Here is a 12,595-nt window from a genome sequence, read left to right on the forward strand (position 1 = left end):
AATAAATCTGCATCGGAATTTGTCTTGAAACGATTTTGCTGTACATCTGAGGCCAGTATGACGGATTTATGTAAGCAGTTCGCAATGCAGAGTTAGTTGGCTCCTGCATATGTAATAATTTATACATTTGTAACGTTTTGTACCAGATATGAAACACCAGCGGAGAACAACGTCGGGTATATGGGTCGAAGTCGACGGAACGATTGGTTCGACGAAGAGTGCAGACAGATTCTGGAGGAGAAGGACGCAGCGCGGGCGGTCGCGCTGCAGCAAGGTACCCGGCAGAACGTGGAACGTTATAGACGGAAGCGGAGACAGCAGACCCGCCTTTTTCAGGAGAAGAAACGCCGCCTGGAAGAAGCGGAGTGCGAGGAGATGGAACAGCTGTGCCGTTCTCAAGATACACGTTCTATCAGAAGCTCAACGCATCCCGCAAAGGCTTCGTGCCGCGAGCCGAAATGTGCCGGGATAAGGATGGGAGCATCTTGACGGACGAACGTGTGGTGATCGAAAGGTGGAAGCAGCACTACGAGGAACATCTGAATGGCGCTGAGAGTACAGGCAGTGAAAGTCAAGGCAGCGGAGGAGATGACTACGTCAGTTCAGCGGACGATGGAAGCCAACCAGCCCCCACCTTGAGGGAAGTTAAGGATGCCATTCAACAGCTAAAGACCAATAAAGCAGCTGGTAAGGATGGTATCGGAGCTGAGCTCATCAAGATTGGCCCGGAAAAGCTAGCCACTTGCCTGCACAAACTGATAGTCAGAATCTGGGAAACCGAACAGCTACCGGAGGAGTGGAAGGAAGGGGTTATATGCCCCATCTACAAGAAAGGCGACAAACTGGAGTGTGAGAACTTTCGAGCGATCACCATCCTTAATGCCGCCTACAAAGTGATATCCCAGATCATCTTCCGTCGTCTGTCACCATTAGTGAACGAGTTCGTGGGAAGTTATCAAGCCGGATTCGTTGACGGCCGCTCGACAACGGACCAGATCTTGACTGTACGGCAAATCCTTCAAAAATGCCGTGAATACCAGGTCCCAACGAACCATCTGTTCGTTGATTTCAAGGCGGCATACGACAGTATAGACCGCGTAGAGCTATGGAAAATTATGGACGAGAACAGCTTCCCTGGTAAGCTTACCAGACTGATCAAAGCAACGGTGGATGGTGTGCAAAACTGTGTGAAGATTTCGGGCGAAGACTCCAGTTCGTTCGAATCGCGCCGGGGACTAAGACAAGGTGATGGACTTTCCCTGTTGTTCAACATTGCGCTAGAAGGTGTCATGCGGAGAGCTGGGTGTAACAGCCGGGGTACGATTTTCAACAGATCCAGTCAATTTATTTGCTTCGCGGATGACATGGACATTGTCGGCCGAACATTTGCAAAGGTGGCAGAACTGTACACCCGCCTGAAACGTGAAGCAACAAAAGTTGGACTGGTGGTGAATGCGTCAAAGACAAAGTACATGCTTGTGGGCGGAACCGAGCGCGACAGGGCCCGCCTGGGAAGCAGTGTTACGATAGACGGGGATACCTTCGAGGTGGTCGAGGAATTCGTCTACCTCGGATCCTTGCTAACGGCTGACAACAACGTTAGTCGTGAAATACGAAGGCGCATCATCTGTGGAAGTCGGGCCTACTACGGGCTCCAGAAGAAACTGCGGTCGAAAAAGATTCGCCACCGCACCAAATGTGTCATGTACAAGACGCTTATAAGACCGGTTGTCCTCTACGGACATGAAACATGGACAATGCTCGAGGAGGACTTGCAAGCACTCGGAGTATTCGAGAGACGGGTGCTTAGGACCATCTTTGGCGGTGCGCAAGAAGACGGTGTGTGGCGGCGAAGAATGAACCATGAGCTCGCCCAACTCTACGGCGAACCCAGTATCCAGAAGGTAGCTAAAGCCGGAAGGGTACGATGGGCAGGACATGTTGCAAGAATGCCGGACAGCAACCCTGCAAAGATGGTATTCGCTTCCGATCCGGCAGGTACGAGACGGCGTAGAGCGCAGCGAGCGAGATGGGCAGACCAGGTGCAAAACGACTTGGCGAGCGTGGGGCGTATCCGAGGATGGAGAGATGCGGCCTCTAACCGTGTATTGTGGCGTCAAATTGTTGATTCAGTGTTATCTGTTTAGATGTTAACTAAATAGGTAAATGAAATGAATGAAACACCAGGGTAATCGCCCTCACTTAGGCAATTTGTTTCGTTTTTTATTATTCTACTGTTCCTCTCCGTTTTAACAACGCTTCGTGGTGGCGATTCTTCCAAGAGGTTTGTTTTAAACGATGTCCTTGCAGTATTACCCACCGCTTATCGGAATTTTACTTCCGCTGACTGGTCCAACGTAAAAAAATAAATAAATAAACTAAAAACGAAGGAATGCACACTCAGTTTTTATTTTTGCAGCTCGGCAAAATCCGCACAGCCGTGTGCCCAGCAACATAAAAGACTGATATCCCGTCAAAAATGAGGTTTGTTAGCTGGGTTTCGGTAAATTATTTTCTGATTTTCAGCAACTTTGACATATCTAGGCGAAAACGTGTTTGCTGGGGCTCGGCTGTGCGAATCTCGGTAAAAGTTGAACAAATTGCTGAGATCCCGCTAAAAAAATTAAGTTTGTGGGTCCAGGCAGTACAAAGAAGAAGTGATGAACTTTGTACCATCTTAAAAATCACTTTAATAAAGAAAAAAAAAAAAAAAAAAAAAACAGTACAAAGAAGTACCAGTTGAAATTAAAACAGCTTTACAACCGCACATCACGAGAGTACACCAGAATTCGTTCATATGTTTTCTCCTTCTCGGAGACGCTTGCGTTCATCTAAACAAATTATATATATGTCTTTTGTCAATTTCTTTTCATCATCTCCATATGTTTCGAGAGCGCTATCTAGCTTTTTCCTCATACCATCGAAGAATCCATTGCTGTGCCGACCACGGTGAACTGGTCGTTTTGTGTTTAAATCTTGACGGGCTTGCTCACTGTCGGGACACGCCAGCAGATTGATCGGCTCGTCGATGTTGAACCCACTCTTCCTGATTGCCTCATGGTTCCGCAGAGAATATGGGATGAGGTGATGTATCTGTTGTCTCCCCATGCCTTCATCCATTGTACTGGATTCCTCTTCGACATCTTTTTCAACAATTTTCGAATATTTTTCTCTATTTGCATCGTACTGTTGAATAAGTTCTACCAGTTTTTTCGTCGTCAACCGTCCACCGCTTAGGGTACGGTCATGTGCAATACTTTCCAGTTCAGCTTGTTTCTGGAACATTTTCTCAGCCTTATCAGGGTTCGATTCGATTAGTTGTACAATTTTTTCGCGCATATCTTCTGCTCTATGGATCTGTAGATCTTTTTTCTCGGCAGAACTTAGCTGAGATACAACTGCATCGAAGGCACAAGAATTCATTCCTGAGGGAGTTACATCGCTCTTGCAGTTCAGTGGACTAAAATGTCCCACAGAATGGTCCTTCGAAGGGGTGTACTTTATCGCCATAGGCGTACCGGGAAGATTATCTCCTACGATGTATATCAATGTTTTACCTGTCTCATCGAAGAAGTGGATTGGTCTATTTATTGCAGCGGACATTAAAGCCAAGCTTGTGCTATCTTGCGGATGATCACCACTTTTTATTGACTCAATTTTTTTCAGTGATTCAGGACCAAGATCTTCATTGCGTTGTTCAGATTTATCCTTAGAGGCAGTATTGGCAAAACTATCTGACACATCACGATTATCACGTTCGGTTTTAATCGTCTTTCTAAGATTCGATACTGATTCTTCCATACCTTCAAAAATCTTTTTGGTTACGGCTGTTGTAGCCTTGCTAAGAGCAGGATTGATTATGTTTTCTTTGATAGAATTTGCCATTTTGCTTGTGATGGTTTTACCAAAAGCATTGGCTAGCGATTCAGGAGTGGATGGTTCTCGATAGACCGATTTCAAATTTGTGACTGTGGCAGGTCGATCGTTTGAGCTATAATATATGTCATCTTTTGCCTGATGCACAAGAATATCCGAACTGTCGTAATCCACATTGACTACTTGAACTATGTTCTGATTATATGTCTGATTTTGATTTTCACTTTTCGGTGCTTTATATGTAACAGCGCTAGCAGTTGAGCTGCTCGTTTCAACAATCTGATTGATGGTTTTTTCGTGAGAGGCCACTACTTTGTTAAATTTTTCAATAAAGTTATCTGTATAAGTTAATAAAGTAATCATACATTCGGTTGCCCCTTGAATTTGCATGACAGCTCCAGCGTATGGTATTGAACCTTCTGCTACACCCTTAACGAATTGTTTGAACATATCCCTACATATGTTGATTTCTTTATCTTTGAGTAATTTATTTCCTTCATCCAAAAACCATTGCTTCCAAGAGCTATCACTGTTCAGCTCGTCTTTTTCTAGTGCTTTCACAATTAATGCATTTGAAGCAAGGGCTCTTATCAATGCTTCGTTTACCTTTTCACTGATCACTTTCTCCAAGTTTTCCATCAGTAACTTATCGCTGCAGTACTTGCCGGCTTCATTCAGGCATTCCTTAACAATACCTTTTCCCATCGACAGTGCCACTTCTTTTATTGCCAAGTTTACTCCACCTTTTGGTACAGCAATTTTATCAATGAGTAGATCTTTACATGTTCTGGATACATCTTTCACTGCTGATTTCATGTTTTGTATCGCTGCTTTGCCGGCATTTTTAAATGATCCAACACCCAAATTTTTAGCACTGGAAAGCGATCTTCGGATGGAAGATATGCCCGAGCAAACAACAGACACAGCTATGCTGACTACTTTTTGTGCCGCCCAGGCCACCCAACTGAACGATCCTTTGATGGCTGCAGTCGTGGCTGCGATTAGATCCGCTACTCCTTCAGCAATGAATCCCGTACCTAACGCTCCTCCGGTGCTCCATGCTATCATGCATCCGACGCCAATTTGTGTGATACCAATTATGGCGACTGTTATAATGCTACCCCATGGTCTTGGCAGCTTCTCTTCAACCGTGAACAGATTCTTCAAACCATTGCCATTTGCCTCGCGCACGGCTTTGGCGTGATCTTCGTTTGCCTCTGAGAATACTTCATATAAACTTTTGAGGGTCAGTTTGACGTTGTTGTTGTTCCCCTGAGCCGTTTTGATGGCTTCGCAAGCCTGTTGAATGAATTCCTCTTGTTGGCTTAGAATGTCCAGTTGGTGTTGTACGTGTTGTGAGGTTTTATCAAGGCATTCGTGCTGTCCAATTAATGTATTGAACGTCAAAAGGTTTGGACGATATACAGATTTGATAAGGTTCTCTGCTTTTCTCAACTCCCGTAGTGCTTCCTGTTGTTTACTTCCCCTATTTTCAGCATAAGAGAGGAGAGCTTGTGCCTTGCAGTAACGAGCATTCACAGAAAATACAGGATCTAGATCTATTGCTCTGTCATAGCATTCGACAGCTTTCTCAATACGCCGATTGCACAGTTGATCATTTCCTTTCAGGACGTAGAAAAACGGGTTATGTACTATCTTGTCATTTTCAGCATCGTGTCGAACTGGATCTTCAAACTGTTCTTTGAAAACGGCTGCTGCTTTCGTAGCCGATATCTGCTGGAAATCAGAGTGCTTGCTTTTTAACCAAAGACCCCAGCATTCTTCCAAAGCTTTTCTTTCATGAGTACCCCATCCGTATCTTTTTGCCAGTTCACTAAGCTTTATTTTAATGTTTTCATAGTTTTTAAAAGCACTGAGCTCATTTGATGACACTTTAGATAAATTATTGGAACAGTATTTCTCCCGAACTTTCCGAATGTAGTTTTCTGTGAAAATAGACGATGCATTAGCCACTTTGATATTCACGCCATCATGAAGATTTTGTTTATCTTTCTCGGTTAACTTTGCTTGCTCGTTCTTGGTGAGCTTCTTGAATGCCTTTTTTACTAACTCTTTTCGTCTTTTTTCGGTCCACATTGCAGCCTTTTGTTCAATTCTCCAAGGATTTAAATGATGCGCCGAATAATCTTTCCATCCTTCATGAAGCATATCCCAAGTCTGAATTTTACTCGACTCCTCCATGCCAGGCAATAGACTGTTCTCTAGCAAGCAGAACTGCTCAAATAAACAGTCTTGAATTAGCATCTTATTGGCGTCATCGATCGCCGACGTGGTTGCTTCAGCCTCATGGACTCCACGTACCCGCTTAAGGACGTCCATCGAAGTATTGTTTTTATCTAATACAATCAGTTGGGCCATTCCTCGCTTTCCTTCGCGAGCCGTTCGCCCCACATTTTGCATTTCGACGCGGAAGCTATCTGGCAAAAATGTCACCAGCACATACATTCCTCCATGTTCTTCAACATTTGTCGTTGTCTTGAGATCCATTCCACGACCCGCAATGTTTGTGGCTATGATTATCTCTTCTGAATCAATCGTTTGCTTCTTGAAGTTGTTTTCCTCTCCCGTGTAAATGAACACCTTTTTTGGATTGTGGAGCTTCTTCAACATGTTAGCAAGGCTCCGAACTTCATTGATGTATTTGCATATGATAAGGACACCTCGTTTATTTTGTGCATGGTACAGAGCGTTCTCTTTAACACTTTGGTACCATGTCGCTCGGTTAGACATAACCAGAGGAGCAAGCTCTTTGCAGCGATATCCAGACGATTCGTTATTTGGGATATCAATGGTCTTGTACGGTGGGATTACAAACATATCCGTGCCGTACACGGCATTTAAAAATTTTAGAGTGGATTTCTCTCCGAGCGTTCCAGTCATTCCGTAGATGTTAGAGCCGTATCGCTTGAAAAAATTTACATTGGAGATAAAGTTTGTGGATATGCCTTCCGGATCCATTCGCAGACCCTCTTTTAGTTGCAGAAATTGCGTCAGACCGTCACTCCAGATCATATTCGTTTGAAGATCACCCGTTTCTTTGAAGTTCACCGGAATAATTTTCCCATCAATAACGGTATAGTGTGCGTCTTTCTGGTAAACCCATTTAGCTGCTATAGCATTTTCCACCCATAAAGGGATTTGATTTAAAGCAAAATTTCTCAAATGCTTAGGAACTTCTATAATGGGATAACGATTATTCCATGCATGCTTCACAAGAGTTTCACGCAGCTCTTCCAGTTTTATTTTTATGTTTGCGTCGTTCTCGTTCTTTGATGACTGTTCTGCCATGTCCATTATCTGTAGATTTATTGTTTGATAATCGTCGTACTCTTTTTGTTCATCATCATTTAACTTCCGCAACAGTTTTCTCAAATGCTCTTCGGTGTGTTTAACGATAAAATCCTTTTTGTCGTGTACTTCGGTGCTCACAGCTCGCCAATGCTGCCCAGAGTATAGCGTAAACTGATTTCCGATTGCCTCAAAATCTTCTGTGATAAAATACACCGTACCTTCAACCTCTACCATGTGAATGTAAATAGTGTGGATATGTTGCCAAATGACAGCCAAGGGAACTTCAAGATGAGTCATACCGGGATTCTCATTGGACAATCGCACACTATGCGTACGACTGTCGAACAACATGCTGTCCACCTCATCCACTATGACCACATTATGCTTTCTGTTTCCGCGACATTCGTTTCCCAGAAATTCAGTTCGCAGTATATCGCCTTGGAAATCTGAAGCCGTTCCGTAAACAATATCACATTCATAAACCTCCGTCTTTTTCTTATCACCACTATTTTCGTCTACCGTGAAACCAAACATTTCGAAGAAAGGTCGTTGTTTCTTCACTTCAGGAATAGACAGCTCAGTGGATGACGTAACAACATCGACCTGGACACCTTTGAGCGCATGAATCACGGCCAGCATGGCAACGATGATGGACTTACCCTCTCCGGTGTTGACCTGGATAAGGCACCCACAATCTTTATTTGCATTCAGCAGCATAATTAATGACAAAATCTGGGAATCTCGAACCATAAACTTGTGACAAAGCTTAACGGCTCGTATTGTGGCTGCTATTTTATCTTCTAGTGTGAACTTATCGTAATTTTGCTTAACGCGTGCAGCCCACTTTCCAATTCGATTCGAGTTGAACAATGAAAACCGACCGGTACATTCTGATTTTACAGCTTTGAAAGCCTTCCTAACATCGTCTAGATTGATATTCTCAAAGTTATATGTACATGCACCCATACGTGTTATTAACTCATCAGCACTATGTTCAAAGCTTTCACCATATATGGTAGAAACAATGAATTTGTCTACTTGTGCAATCCACGTGTCGGCTTTTTCTTCAGAATTGAGAATTCTACTGACTTCAATCCATACTTCTGGTGTTGTTTGATATGTTAATACATGTTCTAAAATGGAAGCGAATGCGGTCATATTTGATTTCAAAATATGCTTATTAGATGTAATTAAGTTAATAAGCGTGTTGGTCGATTCTTTTCGTAAAACTACTGCTATTGTCGAATCCAATTTACGAGCGATTTCTTGTGATAATTCGAATACTTCATTAATTAGTATTTGGTATTGGAGTTCTCTAAGCCAAGCTAAAGCACAGTCTTTACCATAGGTTTTAGTAATAATATCCATAATAGCAAAATGAGAAATATTTTCTTTTTTGACCGTGTTCAAAAAATCGTAAACCGCAGGTTGATTTCTTTCTTCAGAGATGGCATTCAGAACCTGCAAAGTCATCAAACTATTCCAGGGTATACTTACAAGCACTTGAACAAGCTTGGTATATACATCGTCTTCACTATATTGTGGAATCTTGGATTTGATCCAACATCGCTTCAAATGTTGGTACCAAAATTCGCTTCTTCTACACACAATTTCTAATCCTTCGGAAGGAACCTTGCTTAGCATATATAAGATATCATTTATGTGCATTAAGTTGAATTTGCGGATCATCTGTTCCGTACGCAGCGCCAACAATATTTTTTGACGATCCTGTCGATCAAACAACTTTTCTATTGCCAACCAATTGATCCTAAACATTTCAAGCAGTAATGTATCTGTTGGTCCCTCAGGATAGACAGTGAGTTCAAATATTAGATTTTTTTCATCATCTTCTGACATGTAGCCTAACATTATTTTATGCCATGACTCAGGAACGGGTTCATCGTTGCAACAATTTTCAAAACAAAATTTTGGTGATCCATCACTTAACTTCAATGATCCAAAAAATGTGCTACCAGTATCCACTCTATGTTCATAAATCGATGCCGTAGTCTCTATAGGACCTTCCTGTTGTACATATATTGATTCCTTCAGCTCCTCCCTATCATTTAACTCATTTGTTTCCTCTTCACTCACACAACCCGACTCGTCATCTCGCACAGCTAAGGGTTGCTGCAATACTTCCTGTAATTTTGACTTTATCGATTCCCTTTCCCGTTGCTCTCTTTGCTTTTTCTCTTGCTCACGCTGTTGTCGCAATCGTTCCTGCCGTTCCTGTTCTAGAATCGCTTCTCGTTCGCGTTGCATCCTGTGCTCATGTTCACGTCGTTGACGCTCTTGGCTTTCACGTTCCATCTTTTTCCGTCGGGCGATCTGTTCCTGCCGTTCCCTCTCCCTTTCCTCTTCCTCTCGTTTTTGTTGCAATCGTTTCTGTCGTTCCTGTTCTTGCTTTGCTTCCCGTTCGCGTTGCAACCTTTGCTGTTGTTCACGCTCTTGGCGTTCACGTTCCATCTTTTCCTGTCGAGCGATCTCTTCCTGCCGTTCCCTCTCCTCTTCCTCTCGTTGTCGTTTCTGTCGTTCCTGTTCTTGCTTTGCTTCCCGTTCGCGTTGCAACCTTTGCTGTTGTTCACGCTCTTGACGTTCACGTTCCATCTTTTCCCGTCGAGCGATCTCTTCCTGCCGTTTCCTCTCCTCTTCCTCTCGTTGTTGTCGCAATCGTTTCTGTCGTTCCTGTTCTTGCTTTGCTTCCCGTTCGCGTTGCAACCTTTGCTGTTGTTCACGCTCTTGGCGTTCACGTTCCATCTTTTCCTGTCGAGCGATCTCTTCCTGCCGTTCCCTCTCCTCTTCCTCTCGTTGTCGTTTCAATCGTTTCTGTCGTTCCTGTTCTTGCTTTGCTTCCCGTTCGCGTTGCAACCTTTGCTGTTGTTCACGCTCTTGACGTTCACGTTCCATCTTTTCCCATCGAGCGATCACTTCCTGCCGTTCCCTCTCCCTTTCCTCTTCCTCTCGTTTTTGTTGCAATCGTTTCTGTCGTTCCTGTTCTTGCTTTGCTTCCCGTTCGCGTTGCAACCTTTGCTGTTGTTCACGCTCTTGACGTTCACGTTCCATCTTTTCCCATCGAGCGATCACTTCCTGCCGTTCCCTCTCCCTTTCCTCTTCCTCTCGTTTTTGTTGCAATCGTTTCTGTCGTTCCTGTTCTTGCTTTGCTTCCCGTTCGCGTTGCAACCTTTGCTGTTGTTCACGCTCTTGACGTTCACGTTCCATCTTTTCCCGTCGAGCGATCTCTTCCTGCCGTTTCCTCTCCTCTTCCTCTCGTTGTTGTCGCAATCGTTTCTGTCGTTCCTGTTCTTGCTTTGCTTCCCGTTCGCGTTGCAACCTTTGCTGTTGTTCACGCTCTTGACGTTCACGTTCCATCTTTTCCCGTCGAGCGTCCTCTTCCTGCCTTTTCCTCTCCAGTTCTTCTTGCTCTCGTTGCTGTCGCAATCGCTGCTGTCGTTCCTGTTCTAGTTGTTTTAGTCGTGCCTCTTCCCGCTGTTGTTGTTCACGTGCTTCTTGTTCTCGCTGTCTTTTTTGTTGTTGCTCCTGCCGTATACGTTCCTGTTCAGCACGTCGTCGTTCTTCGCGCTCTTCCTGTGCACGTCTTTGATCGGCCTGTCGTTCAAAACAGTTGTGTTCCCCTCGATGTGTGCAACAGTCATAACATCTATTATTGGGACATGAGAAATGGCACATATTACAACAATAAACCGGGGAGCCATCACAACTAAAAGCGTGTCCCCCACCATACAATCCAGCTCTTCCGATATGAAGCACGAATGAGTTATTCACACGCAACAGCTGAATGTGCGACGGATGAGATAGTGGGAAACTCTCCTTCCTGAAATATTGTGAAGCGTATGGGTTGCCGAACACAACTGGAACATGTTGAATTTGATAACAACGGGGAATCGATGAATTGAGCACAGCAGCTTGAATGCCATGGTCAGTAGAGTAAACAACTGCGCGGTACCCTTCCTTGGTTTTAATAAGAATTTTATATTCATGTTGGGCCATTCGATCCGCTTTTTTCTCGGTTGTGTTAAACTAGAAATTGAAATAATGCAAAATGATAAAATGTAATAAGAAAAATTCATAGCATGATGATGTAATGCATGATGACGTAAGTTTGACAGTCTGGTAGGTCATGACGGAGCTTGTTTACAACTTCCGGAAAAACTGTTTTGCGTTATAATAAGAATATTGATTAGAGGCCTGAATAAGAGAAACGCGGATAGAAAATATGAATCTGCCAACACTGCAGTCAATCTTCTTCATCAAAGACCAGCACATGAAAAGAAAGAAATGGTTTATGTAGATACAATCTTACAATCCGCTATTTAATGTGTCCACATCACATAACAATAGAATCCAATGAACAATGCAATTTTATTTCATAATCTATAAATGACTTGCATATTTTATTGCAAACCAATGAAAAATTAATTAAATTTTGCTTTTTCTAAAATGGTATAAAATCGAATTTAGCCGTTTTCAGTATTTGAGCCATCATATTGGCTGCTTGACAGGTCTCCTGCTCGATTGGCTGCTGTTTTTTGACGGTTCGATTGGCGGCACATACCTATCCGCGTTTCTCTTATTCAGGCCTCTAATATTGATGTCTTCTAAGATTGGTTTACGGTAGGAATCAAAGCATATCACTGGAATATACGGATTAGAGTAGAGTGGGGCAAGAGTACGCACTTAGTTTTCAATCGATCATGTGGCCCTTATGGAACAAGCTTCTGCATATCAAATCAGTGTCGATGATTCATATATACTCTTCCTTTATGTTACCCAGTGGAAAAAATATTGAAATTATTGAGATTCGTTTTAGTAGAACCCTTATTGCAAGACAAGTGAAAAACGCACTCTTACCCCACCGGTGGGGTAAAAGTGCGCATCGGGTGGGGTAAGAGTACGCTTTTATCCAATCATGTGCTTTAAGTATATATTAACACAAATAAGAGTTAATAACATTTAATTGATGTTTAATGAGCATATATTAGGGGATGTTTAACCGATTCGGTACGGATTTTTTTTCACCTTATTTCTACATAAATTTTGGACGTTCCGCTTCAAAAACGGATGCAAACCATATAAAAGTAGAAATATGGGAGAAAATATTTTTTTGAGATATTCTAGGGCTTCCAAACCTTTCTTGAGTTCATATCTTGATGTATCTATGTAACAACCAAGCGTTTCACAGGATTTAATTCCTCATTTGAAGTTGCCAAAGCTACTTGAGACATTATTACACTATTTTTTATGAAATCGCAGTGATATCAGAACATCTACGGTACTCCAAACTATTCTTGAGTTTATATCTTGAAGGTCTACAAGATCAACAGAAAGATTCTTAGGTTCCCGAGCTTTTGTGTTAGTTGGAGAAGCTCCATGAGACATCATTACA

At 42.9% G+C, this 12,595-nt stretch overlaps 1 protein-coding gene across 1 annotated transcript in view; it reads right to left on the reverse strand.

The window, feature by feature from the left end:
• Positions 1-2,792: 2,792 nt before the first annotated feature.
• Positions 2,793-12,595, reverse strand: part of LOC134209247 (uncharacterized) — a 62,315-nt gene continuing 52,512 nt past the window's right edge. The window contains exon 2 of the mRNA XM_062685231.1: positions 2,793-11,229. Coding sequence (XP_062541215.1) covers positions 2,794-11,199 — 8,406 coding nt within the window. The 5' untranslated portion in view covers positions 11,200-11,229 and the 3' untranslated portion in view covers position 2,793. The remainder of the gene's footprint in view (positions 11,230-12,595) is intronic.

The sequence above is a fragment of the Armigeres subalbatus genome, chromosome 2, assembly GCF_024139115.2.
Source record: "Armigeres subalbatus isolate Guangzhou_Male chromosome 2, GZ_Asu_2, whole genome shotgun sequence".
Lineage (NCBI taxonomy): Eukaryota > Metazoa > Arthropoda > Insecta > Diptera > Culicidae > Armigeres > Armigeres subalbatus.